General features: G+C 49.7%; 1 protein-coding gene across 2 annotated transcripts in view; it reads right to left on the bottom strand.

The window, feature by feature from the left end:
- Positions 1 to 312: 312 nt before the first annotated feature.
- SLC6A1 (solute carrier family 6 member 1) overlaps positions 313 to 18,657 on the bottom strand; it is a 43,154-nt gene continuing 24,809 nt past the window's right edge. Inside the window, exons 4-16 of one of the 2 annotated variants that reach the window (XM_047851014.1) lie at positions 18,329 to 18,460; positions 17,423 to 17,523; positions 16,447 to 16,556; positions 14,633 to 14,765; positions 11,666 to 11,800; positions 11,343 to 11,446; positions 10,897 to 11,021; positions 9,414 to 9,526; positions 8,867 to 8,998; positions 7,279 to 7,381; positions 5,586 to 5,686; positions 4,579 to 4,746; positions 313 to 2,684 (exon numbers count right to left, since the gene is read on the bottom strand). In XM_047851014.1, coding sequence (XP_047706970.1) covers positions 2,580 to 2,684; positions 4,579 to 4,746; positions 5,586 to 5,686; positions 7,279 to 7,381; positions 8,867 to 8,998; positions 9,414 to 9,526; positions 10,897 to 11,021; positions 11,343 to 11,446; positions 11,666 to 11,800; positions 14,633 to 14,765; positions 16,447 to 16,556; positions 17,423 to 17,523; positions 18,329 to 18,460 — 1,562 coding nt within the window. In that variant the 3' untranslated portion in view covers positions 313 to 2,579. The remainder of the gene's footprint in view (positions 2,685 to 4,578; positions 4,747 to 5,585; positions 5,687 to 7,278; positions 7,382 to 8,866; positions 8,999 to 9,413; positions 9,527 to 10,896; positions 11,022 to 11,342; positions 11,447 to 11,665; positions 11,801 to 14,632; positions 14,766 to 16,446; positions 16,557 to 17,422; positions 17,524 to 18,328; positions 18,461 to 18,657) is intronic. The other variant, XM_047851015.1, reaches the window with a different exon arrangement.

Below are 18,657 nucleotides of genomic sequence, written 5' to 3'. Positions count from 1 at the left end.
CAGGCTCCAGGCTCTGAGCCATCAGCCCAGAGCCCGACGCGGGGCTCGAACTCCCGGACCGCGAGATCGTGACCTGGCTGAAGTCGGACGCTTAACCGACTGCGCCACCCAGGCGCCCCGCTCAGAGTCACTTTTTATTCACTCATTCCAGGGTTTTGGGAAGCCCAGCTGTATCTTTCTGGAGTTTTGAGCCCACATCTCTCTCCCTGTTGGGGAAAAAAACAGTTTTGTGTGTATGTATGTGTTGCTGTTCCAGTGAACGAGGCTCTTGTATCCACAACCCAAAGAACTGAAGGTCTGCCATCGTATATCATAGAACCTTTATTATTTTTCCTCTAAATTCTTAGAAACGTACATAACGCCCGTGCTCTAGTTATGACACCATTTATAGACATTTAAAATGCATCTTCATTTATAAATATTTTACATTTGGTCCATAGAACAGATAATTTTTCTAAATAATAGTGTAATTTTTTTTAAAACAGGCTCTGTATATAGTTTGAATATGTATATATTACATATATTTTTTTATATAGAGATAGATTTACTTGATGTTCTGAGAATAAATCCTTATTGCAAAAAAAGCATATATGATAATACAATATCTTCTCCCCCAGGGCAAATACTAAAAAAAGGTACACATATTCACAGTTCTCACAGAAATTGTACGACACGGAATATTGTGCTATATAAGTAGGTTTGGATGGAAATCAGTTAGGGGATTTCTTGCCAAACATCTCAATTAGATTTGCTTACAAACATTAAGTACACTGCATTTATCTTGGAAAGACTTGGTCTTAGTTTCACATTGAAGGACAAAGAGAATGTCAGAAGTCTTCCTGCCCTTATTCTAAAGGAATTCACACAGGCTGGGGAGGTGGGACCATGAGACACAGTGAAGGGTTCCTTTCATCCTAAACCCTACAATGTAACAACACGTAAGCATCTTGATCATGGATTCACCAGTTGGCATGTGGGATGCCTTAGCAATGAGACTATTTTACAGATGACCTCAGGAAAAGGTCTGAGATTCCCTACACGTTACCAAGTAAGACCCTATATACCACGCGCGAGGATGAACGTATAGGTGTGTGCCTTTCTACGTGTACACGTACTTTTTGTTTTCTCTACAAGGATGTGCTTAATATTCTGAGGGTCATACCTTATTGCGAGAATTGGTATGCTGGTCACTGTCGGATGAGAATGACAAGAGATTAAAAAACCCACGGTCACAGTTAATTCACCATAATTATTAAGGATTAGTCGTAAAACACGATTTGTGAGCTAACTAGCTAAGGAGCTACGGGGCACAACATACAGTTTGCTACATGGGAACCCATCTTCCTGGCAAATGAGAAACGCTGAGTCACCGGAACTTGCAAGAAAGTGTCTTTGCCAGATTTGCTGTCCACCAGCACCAGCACCACCACCACCACCACCACGGAGCCCAGTTCCGGAAAGAAACAAATAGTACTTCTCGACGAAGTAGTTTAATCTTGGAAGCACTTTGGGGGTGGGCGGTGGTCTGGGTTAACACTAGCTCCTCAGTTAGTGGGCTGGGGAGATTTTCCTGGCAGTGAGGGGATTCCCGCTGAGGAATATGAATGAAGAAGGCAGCATTTTGACTAGGGGCGGCAGTGAGGACACAGCAGAAAGGGGAGCCAGAAAGAGAACTGCATCCATTTTGACTCAAGGACAGACGAACCTTCGCCTTGATTTCTTCCGCACCTGATCTGCGTTCCATGAAATGGGGCAGCCTCAGAGAAACTGGGGCTCCTGATTAGGGAATTTCCCCAGAGGGACCTCAGGCCCCCAGAATGGCAATAAAAAAATCAATTGTGCTTGTGGCAGTTTTCCAAGGAGGGAGCGAGGGAGAGCTGGGCCGTCTGGAATGATGGCCGTTGGGCCAGGTGCAATCAGAATGGCCTGATGGGAAGGGGGCAGGGAAGGACGCTCCACAGATTGCTGGAGATGCAGCTCAGGGAACAAGGATGGAGGTCCTCGGGTTGGGGGCGGGGGTTGTTTTGTCCAGCTGCCTCGGGAAGGATAAACAAAAAAATGAAAGTAAGAGCTCCGCAGGCTCCCTGCTTCGTACGAGTGAGCTCTCCCTGGAAATCCCCATTATATGAAATGCCCTTTTCATGTGTACAGAGCAGCGTTCTGACGGAACCGAACTCCTGCGAAGTCCGAGATAAGAGTCGTGGGTTTCGGCAGTAAGAGAACAGTCAGGAACATGACTAAGAGCCTCGAGGTGTGTGGCCACACCACACCACACTCTCGGGCAGGATGAAAAGGATTTACCACACAGTCACAAAGGCTGATTGCTTGATGCTTATGGGGCCCGATTAAAAAGGTCACCAGCCTACAGGAGCTGGAGCCGTGGGGTATCTCTGCCCCTGGCGGGGCCCACCGGGGGTGTGACTGTCCCCCACCTCCCCTCTCTCTGCATGGTGATGATGTCTGGACTCGCCGTCACTCGAGGTAGGTTGAGACAGACGGTATCTTCAGACAGCAAGCGGTGGTCACGTTCAGCCAGGTCGGGGGGTGAGAGTGTCGGGTCGGGGAGCTGCCAGACGCCCCTAGATGTAGGCCTCTTTGCTGGCTGAGCCGCTGGCCTGGGGCTGCTCCGGGCCGTTCTCGGGGCGGACGATGTCTTCGCTGGGCTGGATCATGACCTGGATGCGCTGCGGGCACCGGGGAGAATGTGGGCTGTGGGGGGAGGAAGACCGGCAGCTCCCTTCCCCCACCCCCCTTTCAGGTCTGTCCTGCCTGCCTGTTCTGCCTTCAGAGTGCCCCCAGACTCCAGCCTCACCCCCACATCCTCCATACTCTCCCATGTTCCTACCTGGGCCGAGTGGCATCTGTCACATTTGGGTTATTGTAATAGCTCCCGGCTGACCCTCTCCCTGCCACTCCTGCCCTCCCCACCACTTACTCCACTCCAGCCACACTGGCCTCCTCACTGCTCCTCAGGCACGCCAAACATACACCTGCCTCAGGGCCTTTGCACTCGCCCTGTCTGGTACATCCTTCCTCTCAGATAATTAGACAGCTCAATCTCTACCTCCTTAGGTCTTGGCTCAGTGTTACCTTCTCAGCAAGGCCTTGCTCAGCACTCCCTAAAACCCCTTTCTACTTTATTTTTCTCCACAGTACTCATCCTTATCTAACACATTTTTATTTTGTTAATTGTTGGTCTTCCTCTACTAGAATGTAAGCCCCAGGAGGGTGGGATTTTTGCCTATTTTTCTCATGGCAAAATGTGTCTCTAGCACTGATAATACTGTCACATAGTAGGTGTTCAATACGTATTTCCTGAATGGATGTCCCACTACTTTCTCTACACATATTCCCCGAAATCCTGTCCCTTCAGATAATGCACTGTCTTCAGAGATGCCCACCTCTGGGCCTTTGCCCACAGGCTGAGCTCCCCTCCTCAAATGCACTGCCTTTGCCTCTGCCACTCCAAGACCTGGCCGCCTTTGGGTACTCAGCAGAGGATTATGGAAAATCAAAGCATTGGGCCTGGAGTTGGAAGAAGGGGCTGTAAGCCTCAGCTCCTCTAATGACTTAATGACTTACTGCAAGGGGTGGGGAAGTATTTTATCCCACCTGATCTCAGTTTCTCCATCTGTGAAAGGACGAGCCTGGCCCAGGGGCTACACACAAACCTCCACCTTGTCCTCCTTAGGCCACAGACCATAGAGCTCCCTCTTCTGGCTCTGATTGGTCTGGAAGGTCCATCTTGGTAGAAATAAGGTTGAGAACCACTGATCCCAGGCCCTCCACATTCTGATTATCCACCTCTCCTCAGTGAAATCTCAGCGTGCAGTTACTCCATCAATGTCTCTAGCACTTGGGTACTTGCAACATGGCCTTGTTTCACTTGAGAAGTCCATATAATTTAACAAAGAGCTGGTATGGGCCTAGAATGTGCTAGTAGGCCCCTGCTGAGGGCAGCATGCTTTACATTATCTTTCCTCAAGGGTACGACCATGTTTTGTCTTTATCAAGCCCACAAAAGAGGTCTAGAGTAAGCCCTCAATACATCCGACCCTACCCTTCACCCGTTTCAAATCTTTGAGGCTCCCCTCTGCCCTCAGGATAAAGTCCAAAGTTCTTGTCCTAATTTTCAAAGCCCTTCATGAGCCTGACCTTCTTACATGCCCAGCCTCATCTCTTATCATCCCCTCTGCACCCCTCTCTACCATTCAGTCACGGTGCTCTGCCTTCAGTTCACCATATGCACTTTATACCCCTAGGCCTTTGCAAATGCTTCCTTTCCATCCCCTTCTAGAAACATTCTTTCTGTGCTTCTACTTTTACTGCTGGCTCATCCTTAGGCACCTTCTTAGCTATCTCCTCTTTCAAGAAGCCTTTCTTAACCCTCCCCAGCCCAGGCAGGGCTAACCCACCTCCTTGATTTACCCAAATCATGGTACTTCTAACACCCTATTGTCATTGGATATTGGCCTGTCTGTATCCTAACTAGACTGTGAGCTCCGCAAGGGTAGGGGGCTGTGCCCAGCACAGCAGGGTAAGGGGACTAGCAATCTAAAGGGTGCAGAAGGGGATTACCTGCTTCAGAGAGCCCTTTAAGGTGAGGAACATGTAGGCCATGTAACCAGGGATGAGGACCATGGAAGACAGAGCCATGAGCCAGCCCACGCCCTGGCCCCACTTGGGGAAAACGTAGTTCCCCATGGTGAGAGGAGTCATCTGCACAGCGCTGAAAATGAACACGCCCTGGGGAGGGTGGAGGAGAGGGGATGGCACACAGTCAGTCACCCAGAATGGACAATCAATGCCTCTTTCTAGACCCTGAAGCTGATAGGTCCATTGACCACCTCCTTCGCCGTGAGGTTGACCCTCATAAGGGCCCAGTATCTTGGGAATCCTGCACCCAAGGCCACTGCTGGTACATAAGACATCTTTGTATAGAATATAAAAAGGCACCCACTTCGGGTAGGACCAATAGCCAAAGGTTCCCTCTCTGTGAGAACCAGCAGAAAATGGCAGTCCTTCCGGGAGGACCGGTTTGAAGTTGGTGCCCTCTCTGGGAGGACCCTTCCTCCAAGATAAGCAGCTTGGCAAGCAGAATGAGGACTGGAAATCAGCCTCTGGTCGGCCATCAGTCGAGTGTCTTTGTGCAGGACACAACATACAGAGTGGCCTAGCCCCCACCCCAAGGACTGGGGCAGCCCTCCTAGGCCTGCTCATGCCTCAGCTTCCTCCTGCCTAAGGCAATGAAGGATGCTGAGAATAAGAGGCCTCCCGTGGTTTGAGCTTCAGAATCGGGCCCGCCTGGTTTGAACGCAATACCAACTAGCTGGGTGAGGCAGGCTGAGCCTGGGTCCCTCAGCGGTAAAGCAGGGACAAGAATGCCTATTTTGCCGAGGTTTGTGAGGATGGTGTAACGTACCACGGTACCATGCAGGGCACAAAGCAGACGCTCAGCAAACAGGAGGCAGTAGTATTATTACGGAATGGGCGCCTTTGCTTCCAGAAGTTTCTCTCTGGACCTGAGTGGCCCCAGGGCCTGGTCTGGCCTCACACTAACAGGGCTGGTCAAGCCTTGTCCTTACCGCTACAATGATTGGGGTGAAGAAGGACCAGCAGAGTTTCCACCAGATGCAGGGCCTGGAGCCAACCATCTCTTGGATGTTGTCATAGAATCGGTTGACACCTGTGACATTTGGAGCAAGAGCAGCAGGGATGAATGAGCTCGAAGCCCCAATCTGCCACTTTCTTGCAGTATGACCACGGGGAAGTCACCTGACCTCTCGGAGCTTCCGCTTCTTTGTCTGTAACAGGGGGCTAATGCTCCCTGGGGTCCTCGTGATCCAAGCATTCAATAACCAAACCCCCCAGCGTGTGGGTTGTGTGGGAAAGCCAGGCACCTTCACATGAAAATACCCACCAACAAAAGGATATGCTCATAAAGATGTCCCCGCCTCTCTCAATGTCCCTCCCACCCAACAGCTAGCCTAGACATTCCTTCAAGGCTCTGCTGGACAGGGCGTTTTCCCCTGATGATCTGATGCTATAAGCAACCGGGAACAGACTGCAAAGAAGAACCTCAAAGCTGGCAGAAAATCACAGGTGTCATGAAGTTCCCAAGACTGATGTTGGGCATTGCCCGAATTCTAAGCAGAGCCACTGACCAGTGAGGATCTGACAGCGTTAGGCCAGTTGGGAGTGAGGCGGGAGATGACAAGGAGGAGGAGGAGGTGAAGAAGGAACAGTGGCTACCAAGGACTAAGAGGGACCCAGTAAAACGGTTCAAAATCGTCTTGCTGTGATAATCAAAGTGCAGGGGAAGATTACTTTGGACTATCACGTAGCAGGGTCTGGAAACTTAGGCCATATAAAAAAACATACACACACATAAAAATCACTGTTTACTACATTCTTTGTTCTAAGGTAGTGCATACCTTTAATTATAGCCCCATTTTTGTTACATATTTAACTTCCGAACTTTTTTTTGTAGTTTGTTTGTTTGTTTTAAGTAGGCTTCATGCCCATTGTGGAGCCCAACGTGGGGCTTTGAATTCACGACCCTGAGATCAAGACCTGAGCTGAGATCAAGAATCAGATGCCTGACAAACCGAACCACCCAGGAACCCCTGGTTTTACTTTTCTAGATAAAATCTCAAACGCTCTTAACCCAAAATTTATGAAGAAACTTTGGCTCCCATTTCCAACGAATGTATTTAACCCGCCTTTATACCATCTTCTAAGCACAGAATCTCCTGTGCTAACTTCATCAGATTGTTGTAAGGACTAACGACAGTTGACCTTTGAGCAATGTAGCAGCCAGGGGCGCTGATCCCCCAACATGCAGCCAAAAATCTGCATATAACTTCTGACTCTCCACAAACGTAACCACCAATAACTTACTGCTGAGTAGAAGCCTTACCAATAACAGTTGACTAATACACATTTGGTATGTTCTATGCATTATGTACCGTGTTTTTACAATGAAGTAAGCTAGAGAAAACAAATGTGATTAAGAAAATCTGAAGGAAGAGAAAATACATTTATAGCACCGTACTATCCTGAAAAAAGTATCAGAAAAAACACTGCACTATATTTACATGCAGAATAAGCAGACTGTGCCGTTCCAACCCGGGTTGTTCAAGGGTCAGTTGTAAACTAATGTATAGAAAGGGCTTGGTGTCCAAGTTGTCTTTGTTGAATGATAACTGAAGAAAGGAATGACTGACTGACTGACTGAATGAATGAGGGAGGGTAGGAGGAAGGAGAGTTGACACTCACCATAAAACCAGGAAATGGAGACACATTCGAAGAACACAAGGAAGAGTAGGCTCATGCCGCTGGCAGAGTAGTAATCAAACAGTTTGAAGACATAAATGCCTCCCTAAAAGAGGAAAAGCAGTAAGAGGGGGTCCACTTCCGGCCAGTGCCCAGGACACGCAGTTCACAGACCACATGGCCTTTGCAGTCTGGCCAGGTAAGTGTTAGACGATGCTGCAAGGAGAAGGCTTAAGGGAAGATTGAAAGAAGCATCGAGGGCCTAGTGACTATGAGAGGAGGTGATCACTGCCTCCCTGGGAATTGGGAAGAAAATGTCTGGGGAAGAAAAACATCCCATTCCTGGGAATGCTGGAGGACTGAGAGAGGAGCTGGTCATTAGAGCCAGCTCTCCACAAAGCTAAATCAGTTGTGCCTCTTCCCTGCTTAAAACCTCCCATGGATTACACAAGACATAAATATAACACATCAAAAGTTGAGAGATTAAAATACAATACAATACAATACAATATAATACAATATATTGCAATGCAATGCAGTACAATACAAAATACAAATGGCTTTGGCCAGCAAGGTCCTGCATGATGTGGTTCTGCACCCCCAACCTCTGTCCCCTCACTCCCTCTGCTCCTCAAATTTACCAAGCCCATGCCCACCTCAGGACCTTAGCACCTGCTATGCTTTATTCCCCCAGCTCGATCTTCCCCTGGCTGTCTCTTCCTTATCATTTGAGTTTCAGTTCAACTGCCACTTCCTCAAAGGGCCCTCTCCTGACTACTCTGTCTGAGGTAGCATCCTTCCCACTCTCACTGGTCATTCCCTGTCCCACTGCCCTTTTTTTTGGGGGGGGGCACTGAACACTCTCTGAAATGATCTAATTTGTATGTCAGTCTTGCCCACCCAAGTGTAAGCCCCAAGAGAGCAGATACTGTGTCTGTCATGTTAACTGTTGAATCTCCAGTGTAATGCTAGGCCCATGGTGAGTGTTTAACAACTATGGAGGAATAAAGGAATAAATGAACAATATTCTGGGAATGAGCTATATTTGAATCCAGGGGTAGTTTTGCCGATAATAAAGCAGACCACAGGGCTGAGCTCATGGCTTTAGGGTCATTTATATTTATTGTACAATTCATCAGCTATATGTATGCCTTCTGACTAGACCAGGAAGGCCTTGAATGCAGACAGGAGTGCTCATTAATATCGATAGAAAAAAGCAAAGTGGGAACAAGAAGAAGAGACAGTATTGATGTCAAAGGCTCAACTCCAGCTCGACTCTCCAGTTAATTTTTATGAGTTTTTAAAAACACGGTCTCTGTATCCCTTCCTCCAGGAAGTAGTCCTGGGTGCCCCTGGCTGGGGTAGGGGCTGTATTCTCTAGCTGTGTCTTATCATTTCTAACTCAGTGTGTGTGTTTCCCACCATCCCACTCTAAGGGCCGGGACCCTGTCTGACCCACTGCTGTGTGTACAGGGCTTGGAACAGAGATGGTGCTCAACGAAAAGACGAAGGGTGACACAGTACAAGGCTGGGGTGGAGAGGACCTGGAAGTGGCTGCACCAGAGGCGAGCCACGTGCCCAGTGAGCTCACCTGGGTGATGTTAGAGAGGCCAATCAGGTAGGACACGATGCAGACGGCAGCAATGAAGAGCTCCCTGCGGTTGCGGAGAAGTCTGGGATACTCGTCCACCAGCGCCGTGATAAAGCCCTCCACGGTGCAGAACTTCAAGGGGGTCAAAGGTCAGCCACATGCAGCGGACCCCAGCCCCAACCCACCCAAAGCCTGACTCTCTGGGGCAAGACCCAAGGGGTCCGGCAATGTCGGGATAGCAGGGCTAGGAGGGCCCCAGGATCCAGGCCTGATTCTGCTTCTGCCTCTCTTTGTGATCCTTCCCTCTGGACATCAGTCCAGGGAACTCGCCGGGGTCCTTTCCCTCTGGACATCAGTTTCCCCATCTGGAAAATGGGGAAAGTGGATGAGCTGATCCCTGAAGTCTCATGTGGTGGAACAGGCTAGGGGTCTGAAACTCTTGACCATCTTCCTGGGGGCCTGAGACAATGGCCTCCTCTCCCTGCTTATTCCCAGACCCACAAAGCTGGCTGGGGGCTCTTCAAAGTGCCAGGGAGGCCATCCTCACCTGGCTGTCAATGCCCAGCATCAGCAGCATTGAGAAGAAGAGGATGGCCCAGAGGGGAGAGATGGGCAGCTGGGTCACTGCCTCCGGGTATGCCAGGAATGCCAAACCAGGGCCTGTGGAGCAAAGGGTAAAAAAGAAAACAAAAAAAAGGTACTGAGCCCCTACAGCATACCCAGCACACTACCCACTTTCTAAGTTTTATTGCATTTCATCTTCAGAGTAACCTTTTAGGTGAGTGTCGTCAGCCCCCCTTTTCCTAGATGAGGATACAGAGTGCGTGTGGGCAGGGGAGGGAGTAGGGTTATGTCTGGAGGCCAGGGTGCCAGTGAGATGAAATGAGGGACTTTGGTGGCTTGACCAGCAGTGGGGACAGTGCGGGTGCAGAGAGATGACCCAATGGAGAGATAGTGAGGAGGTGGAAAGGGCAGGTCCTGGTATTGGCTGGTTTGTGGAGTGAAGGTGAAGGAAGGGTCCAGAATGATGCTGGGGCTGTCCTGGCTCCTGGACGGTGGTACCTTTGGGGAGCACAGGGAAGGAGAAGGCTTAAAGAGATCAATATTGCGTTTGAGCATCTGGGTAGGGGGTAGTCAAGAGATCAGGGGAAACCTTACAAGGAGAAGGAAAGAAACTGTATCCTCCCTGGGTCTGGCTCAGGAAAGGGGGTGGCGGCTGGGGAGTCCCAGAGAAATGAGCTGGCCGTTGGAGGGAAGATGACATCAGTGGAGAAAGTTCCTTTCCACATGACCGGCCCAGTTCTCCATGATGGAGAAGATGCCTCCCTGAGCCTCAGGGCCTCTGCTGTGTACACAGTGGGGCCCTCATCTCACTGCTTTCTTGGGTGAGTAGGGAGGTGAGGGTTGCCTGGGGTTCTCCTGGGACCCTGCACCACTGATGACTGTGTGGTGAACAGAGTGGGTACAGCCTGCTTGATGAGGACGTGTTTGGCAGTGGGACAAAAGCAAAGATTCAGGCACTTTGTGTCAGGGTGGTGAGCATGTCTGAGTTGGAACAAGGTTTATATCCCAGGGGGCAAGAAAGAGTCTGTCTCCTCCCTGCAAAAGGCAGCATTGTGCTTGGAAGAGCCAGTATGGTCACGGGATTAAGAGCCCAGGCTTCTTGATGGGCTAGGTCGATGCTCAATTCCAATTCCACCACTTTTCTAGCTTGGAGAACGTGATCCATGAGCCTCAGTTTCCTCACCTAGTAAATGGGATAACAAAAGCGTCCGCTCCATCGTGTTGGAAAGTTTCAGAGATGCTTTCCAACTAAAATGCTCCGTGCCCTGCCTGGCACATAGTGATGCTCAATGCCAGGGAGCCCACACACCACACTCATCCCTGTCTCCAGGCCTGTGTACTGGCTCTTCCCTCTGCCCGCAGGCTTGTCCCCAGGCTGCTGCTGGTGATGTTGACGATGGCCACAGATGCCCCGTGTTATCCCCTCCCACCCCAGGAGCCCGTGCCCTCCAATGTGAGGCCCGAACCTGAGGCCGCCACATCAGCAATGGACCTCTTGGTGACATGGGCCATGAAGCCCACGATGGAAAAGATGACAAATCCTGCGAACATGCTGGTGCACGAATTGATACAGCAAACAATGATGGAGTCCCTGCAGAGAGGAAAGGGCGGAGTCAGTGAGGGTGGGGCTGGTCAGGAGGCGAGCTAGGAGCAGTGGTTAGGAGGGGTGAGGGATGAGGGGCAGGGGCAGAAAAGGATGCCTGGGAGAAGGGCCACAGGGCAGGTGCCCCCACCCCATCCCAGGGAAGGGGTGGAAGAGGAAGGAGTGGCCACAAAGGAATAGGCTTAGAGAGGAGTGGAGCTGAAAGTAGAGAAAGGCCAGGGGGCGTGGTCTGTACGGGGGCGTGGTCACGTGCAGGCTTGACCTTAGAGAGGCGTGGCCAGGAAGGAAGGGGCTCTTGGGCTCCCGCACCTGTAGACATTGTTGTGGAACGAGTTATAGCTCCCGAGAGCGATCAGGGATCCCAGGCCCAGTCCATAGGAGAAGAAGATCTGGGTTGCCGCATCCAGCCACACCTGTAAGTGGATGATCAAGAACTAGTCAAAATTATAATCATTGCCACAGTGCCCCATGGCCTTTTACACGTGGTAACCAGTTCTACCTGGCAACCATCTTGGTTTCCATGAAGGATAGAGAGGTACAGGAACTTTTCCTAAAGCTGGTAAACGGTGGCTCAGGACTCAGGTGGGCCCTTCACCCGGCCAGAGGCGCGGGGCCCCGGGGAAGGCACTCACCTCAGAGTCGGACAGCTTGCGGAAGTTGGGCGTGATGTAGAAGAGGATGCCCTCCTTGGCCCCGGGCAGCGTAACTCCACGGAAGAACAGGATGATCAGCATGATGTATGGATAGGTGGCGGAGAAGTAAACCACCTGGGAGAAGAGTTGGCAACGAGGTCGTCACCCCCCCTCCAGCGCGCCCATTCTTCCCCTCCCCCCACTTCACCTACATCAGTATCTCCTGTGGCCCTGGGCTTACTTCCAGTTCATCTTCCTCCAGGAAGCCTTCCTGGATTCCTAACTGGTTGTATTTGCCCACTTTTCTGAAGCCTCTCCTTGGAGTATGAACCAACCAGCTCAGCACCTGGAGTTTCCTTCCCTCAACCTCTCCTTTATTTTTTGACTTTGGTCTAAATTGTTCAAGTACAATATGGTGTCAGGAAAATTTTACACACACACACACACACACACACACACACACACACACACAAACACACACACAAAGTTCCCTTCAACAGCTCCTAGAATTTAAGTTACATGAAGGAGAGGGCTTGTCTTGTTCAGTTCTGTTTTCCCAGTGCCTAGAACGGCCCATGGTATATAAGAGACACTCAATAAATGCCTAGTACATAAAAGCATGGGGGTGAACATTTTAATGTTCCTTTTTGAGAATTTGCTTTGCATATATGATCACATTTTCTTACAAAGTGATGCTCAAATTATGTACTTGCATCTTCATTTAACATGTTTAAAATTCAAAAACACAGTACATACAACTTTGTTTACTAAAAATTGTTTTATTGTCTCTTAAAAATGTGATATTTAATTATGCAAAATAGTCCCTCAGAAGGCTCTACCATTCTTTTTAAAGTTCCCCCTACTGTTATCCATTTATGTGAATTTCACTAACTTTTTTATGCATTTTATATGAATGTCACTAATACAACATTGGACACCCCTATATATAAAACTTTGTCCAGAAAATTATTATACCACTCTTGGGAAAATTTTGTAGAAGTAGAATTAATGACTAAAAAGGGATAAATTTCTCAATGGCTTGTGATTCATATTGCTCAATTACCTTCCAGAAACCGAACTTTGTCCAGCATTTCAGAGCGCACCTTCCCCACAAAGGTGCCAGCACTGAGTATAATCATTAAAAAGTACGTGGGTTGTTTTTTTTTTTGCCAAATTGATAATCAAAAGACTGATGTCATTGTCTGAGATTACACTTCTTTGTCCACTGTTGTGAAAGAGCAGTTTTCAAGTTCAATAACCCTTGTATTTCATAGTTTCATTTCCCTCAATGGATCTGAGATTCTTCAGGGTTAGCAAAGGCAGCCATAATCCACTAGAAACACCACTGTACTCGGAATTAGGAAAAAGGAATTTGAAACACCTGCAGCACCTATAAGCTGTGTGACGTTGGATCAATTTCTCATCCTCTCTGAACCATGCACTTTCTTGTCTGGAAAATGGATACAATCAACCTGCCTACTCAGAGGACATACAACATACTTAATATATATTGCCTAGGTCTTACACTTTAATCTGTCTTCCATGTTCAGAATGGAGTCAGGTATACACTAGGTGCTTAATAAGTGTTTACTGTTGGATTGGACGACTCACTCAAAAGATAACTGATATCATGGATTGTCTACATGGTATATGGTATATGGTGGCTAGGCATATGCTACATATTCTGCATAGATTATTCTCCTCAGTCTTTATGACAACCCTGTAAGGTACTATTATTGTATCCATTTAACAGATGAGGAGACTGAGGCACAGAGAGGTGAAATAGATTGCCCGAGCACACACAGCTAGGAATCAGGGGCCTGAGATTCAAGCTGAGCTCTATTTCTTCCAGTGCCTTTAGCCCCTACATTCTTCTGTTTCTTAAAATCGGGATGGGAGACACCTGTGCCCTCCTCCTGACTGCCTAGTCTAAGGACACATTCGAGAGGTTTTGACACTGGATTTGGAACTGAGAACCTGGTAGGTCCAAAGGTCCCACCAGACTGGAATTGGTGAGTTTTTCATCACCTGCACTCATGCCCAAGCATGTTTGTTAAGGTTCTGTTTTGCTTACATCAGCTTAGGTAGTCTGGACCTCCCTGCTCTTGCCTGATTCAGTTCAAATCCCTTCTCTCCCTTACTTGCTATAAGAACTCAGACAGGTCTCTAAGTTCCCTTCAGGCTAGGGCCAGTGACAGGCTGAGCCATCTTCTGACCCTGGACTCCTGGGGTGGGGCTTTAAGGAGAAAGGAATGGGAGTGAGGCCAGTCCCCTTACCCCTAACTTGATTGGCGAGCTCCCCAGATGTCCCCAGGATGGACCTCCCCGCCCCTCCAAGCTTGACCTGCTCTGCCCTTGCCAATAATAAAAACAAAACAAGTACAATTCCTCTCGCTAGCTGCTGAGAGCTTTACAAAATCATCACCCCATTTGATTTTTATGACAAACCAACAGATGAGCCCCATTTTTTAAAGAAGGAAATGGAGTTTCAGAGCAGGGACCTGTCTAAGGTCACCTAGCCAGGTAAACAGGGAAGTTGGGATCTAAACTCAGGACTGTTCCAGAACAGGGCCTGAGTATTTAACCATTCATTGATCCATTTCTGATGCTCCTCAAAGGCTGGGATGTGCAACATTCATCTCTGGATCACCCTACAAGGCCTGGCTCAGTGGAGATGTGCAGGGACAGTTTGTTCAATGGTCCTTGAGCAAAGTTTACCACGTGTTTTGTCATGGCTCTGTGTAACTGTCTGACTTGCATTGTGGTATGTAATCCTCAGAGCTGCCCAGAAGGTAGGTAGTGTTATTATTCCCATTTTACAGGAAAGGAAACCAAGGCAGAGGGAGATGAAGAGAACTGCTTCACTCCAGGTTCGACGGCATTCCTCGAGGTGCAGACTCCTTGCCCAGAGCAGAAATCCCCTTGTAGATCTGTCCCCTTCTGGTCCCCACTGTGCACAGGCCTTACCTTTCCAGTCCAGCCAACACCCTTCCAGATACAGAAATACACAAGGATCCAGGCGATGGCCAGGGTGATGGCCAGAGGCCAGCGGATCTGACCTGGCTTATCTAGCCCGTCTGTCATCTGATGCATATTCCGCCTGGTGGAACAGTGGAGAGAGCAGAAAGTCACGTGGGAGCTGGAGTGACCTGGGGGTACCCAGGGACTGAACACAGATGACATCCTCCACTGGGACTGTGCTGACATCTGTGGTCACTGAGATCCAGGAGCTGGCTGGAGACCGTGGGGTCCGTTATACTAATTGGCAGAGAGTGTGCTATTTGCTCAAGGGACCTGCCGGAACCTTAGTCTGGCCACCCTTATTGCTCACCTGTTTGGCTGCAGTGCCCTCCTAGCTAGACCCTCACCTTCATTTTTGCTCTGTCCCCACTCCCTTCTAGCCCCAGAGGCCCTTCTAAGTGGTACGTCTGATCGTATCACTCGCCTACTTAAAACCCTACAGTGAATAGCTCTTTACTTCCTCAGCATGAAGCCCAGCCTCCCCAGGCTAACCTTGCAAGGCCCTTCTGGGCTGGCCCCACTTTTCTCTCCAGTCTCAGCCCCCCCTGAAGCCCCTCAAACGCTCATCAGCCTGGATGACTCCCATCCCCTCACCTGTGCCTGGCTTGCGCTCACCTGCCTCCAAGCCTTCATGCATTCTCTTCCTCCTGCTGACACCTGTCCTTCCTATGTGGTTTTCATCCTTAGATGTCACTCCTCACCTGAGCTGGTCCAGGTACCAACTTGGGGCACCTCTAGCCTCCAGTGCATCCCCCCACTCTTAGCCTTGCTCATCTGGTGTTATGACTGCCTGTTTGCTTATGTTTGCCATGCCTCTAACCACACTGCACACAGTAAGCACTCAAGAAATGTTTACTGAATAAATGGCTGAATGCAGTCCGGAATTGGTATGTGGCAGATGCTGGAAAGAAGCAGAAGCCAAAGAATCTAATTTTATTTGTAAGGAGACCAACCTAGCCAAGGACACTTCTGCACAAAGACTAGCATCACGTGTTCTGACACCTCCTGAGAACAGTTCCTCCTGGCAGCTTATCTAAGGTGCTGTGGAACCTTTCAGAGTACTCTCAGACCCTTTCAAGCTACCCAACACAAATGCTTCCTTCATGCCAAAAAGATTTGGATCCCAAGGCCCCTTTTAGTAATCAATATCCCAACACACAATCTATGATGTGTTCTCCTGAAGATACAATCAGCACGGCCTTCAGTATGTACAGTGTGTGTGTGTGTGTGTGTGTGTGTGTATGTGTGTATGCGTGTGTGTGTATGCATGTGTGCCTTTAGTCCAAACAACTCTGGGTTTCTAAGTAGACTGGACTGGTTTTCAGGATGAGCTGGGATTTTGTTGTCCTCTCCTGGCAATTCTCCCTGTCCTGTGCTGGTTACTCCCTTCCGGGGACTCACTCTTCACCCTTGTCCATTCTGTTCTGTGCCCCGGGAGGCTGGCTTCTATGCCTATATGGCTGGCTCCCTTGTCCTCTGGCTTCTAGCTAGGTTTGACCAATGGCAGGAGCCACTGGTCAGGAGGAGAGAGAAGGCAGGAATTCATTCTCTGTACTGAAGCAATTCATTCTCCCTAGTTTGTAACTAGTGGCCCTTTCCATGGCCCAGCTCTCTAGGAGGGAGAAAGGGACTTCACTCTCCCTCGCTTCCCCCTCAGCCCTGCGCACATCATCAGCTCCCATCACCCTTTTTGAGGGCACCTCTGTCTCCTGCTGGCCCTGGCTGATAGACACCCCCACCACCGATGGCCCCACACTTACTCCCAGAACTCTACCACGGCGCTGGTCATGTTGGTGGTGTTGACGACGCTGTAGTTGGAGAAGCAACGGTCTGTGTTCCAGGGGTTGTCACACTGTTTCCACGGCAGCGTCTGCAAAGGCACAGGGGCACGGACAAACACAATTGAGCCCCCAGGGGATGGCAACAGTGGTCCCAGTGCACCTCGTCCATCCTCACAGTCCCCCGAGCCTCCTCATAGCCATCCATTACCTCGCCTCCCCTCTCCAACAGCTCTCAGGTGCAGGTCTTGTTGAGATCCCCATTTTAGAGATCAGAGAGGGGCAGCAACTTGTTCGAGATCGCACAGCTCCTAAGTGTCAGAGCTGAAACTTGAACCTTGATCATATCCCTCTGAAAACCAGCTTTCTGAGCGGCACCACAATATCTTGTCTGTTCATCTGGGGGCCGCTTCCTAGCTATGTGACCTTGAGTAAGAGATCTCGCCTGTTTGACCCTCTGCACACTGATGTTAACAGTGAACACTTTACGGTACTTGTTCTTTGTGAGGTACAATCCTAAGCCTTTTGCACATATTTACTCCTTAATCCTCACAACAACTCTATGAGGCAGGTTTCCTTTCTACCTTCATTGCATAAATAAGCACTGTGGCTCAGAGAGGTTAAGTTTCTTTCTCGAAGTTGCACAGCTGGTATATCCTGGGGTCAGGATTGGAACCAAGGAAGTCTGGATCCATATGAAATGAGCTAACAAAAGCCACCTTAAGGAGGGTGTCAAGAGGAGTAGATGTTAGCCCCCATGAAGCACCTGGCCCAGTGGCTGGCCAGAGCAGCTGTTGGTTCATGGTGCTACAACTTGCAGGGAGACAGGGACCACTGAACACAAACCACACCCTCCACCCAAGGAACAGCACTGTGAACAGAAAGGTAGTCCCAGTAGACAGAGAGCAGGCTCTGGGTCTGGCTCCTTCTGGAGGGGGCGGTGCAAGGGTCCACTCACTGTGGTGAAGGAATTGTACAGGTAGTAGATGGCCCAGGAGATGATCACGATGTAGTAGATGTTCAGCCAGAATGACAACACAGCAGCGGCAAGGCCCACACCTGGGAATGGACACGGCAGCATGACATTTCATAGAATAATTACATGGGGCGCCTGGGTGGCTCAGTCGGTTGAGCGTCCGACTTCGGCTCAGGTCATGATCTCACGGTCTGTGAGTTTAACCCCTGCATCAGGTTCTGTGCTGCCGGCTCAGAGCCTCGGGCCTGCTTCGGACTCTGTGTCTCCCTCTCTCTGCCCCTAACCCACTCGCATTCTGTCTCTGTCTCTCTCAAAAATAAATAAACATTAAAAAAAATTATAACACTCTAGTGAGTGCCATTCTTATCATTTTCCATGATGCCCACCAGCTCACTGGCCCTTGGAGACAGGTGTTATTGAGGTACTGAGGCTAAGAGAGAGGCAGGAACTTAGGTAAGGTCACACACATCTGGCAAGTGGGGACTTGGGTCTGCGGCCCAGCACTGGCTGGTTGCAGGTGGGGCAGGAGTCTGAGCTTGCCAGACAAGAATGCTTCTCCACATATCTATCTGAGTGTCAGGCACTGAGTAAGGAAGCAAAGAAAATTGCACCAGCCCTGGCTAGGGAAATAAGTTCACAGGACAGCAGGCTGGTGTGTGTGTGTGGGGAGGGCCTCTGCACTGGGCACTCCTGTCCACCTCCCTCACCCTAGATTATAGTCAATGCCACCATCTATCACCTGGCTCCTTGTGAGGGCTCCACTCTGCTCAGAAGCGAACCGAGCAGGTCCCCTCTCCAGTGGGGATGGAAGTGCCAGGAAGGGCCTAGTTTCACCATAGTTCTGTGGGCAGAGGCACCAGCACATGGCCCCCCACTCTGCAGACTTACCCTTGAACATGGGGGCCAGCTTCCACACCCCCAGGCCCCCGATGGATGTGTACTGGCCCAGGGAGCACTCCAGCAGGAAGAGAGGGACCCCCGCAAAGATAAGAGTCAGGAAGTAGGGGATCAGGAAGGCCCCTGTGGGGTTGAGAAGAGAGACGCTCATGACCCCAAGGCTTTGGAGAAGCCCCGGTCAGAGGGAACATCACGGCAGGGCGTTTTCGGGTCCCAGCCATGATATCCTTACCCTCTGCCTCAAAAGCAGCACCCATAGCCAAACTGAGGTCCAAGGATGTCCTTTGCTCAAACTATGTCCCCCGTTCTTTGCAAAATGA

The sequence above is a fragment of the Prionailurus viverrinus genome, chromosome A2, assembly GCF_022837055.1.
Source record: "Prionailurus viverrinus isolate Anna chromosome A2, UM_Priviv_1.0, whole genome shotgun sequence".
Lineage (NCBI taxonomy): Eukaryota > Metazoa > Chordata > Mammalia > Carnivora > Felidae > Prionailurus > Prionailurus viverrinus.
This window is presented reverse-complemented; position numbering and strand designations above follow the sequence as displayed.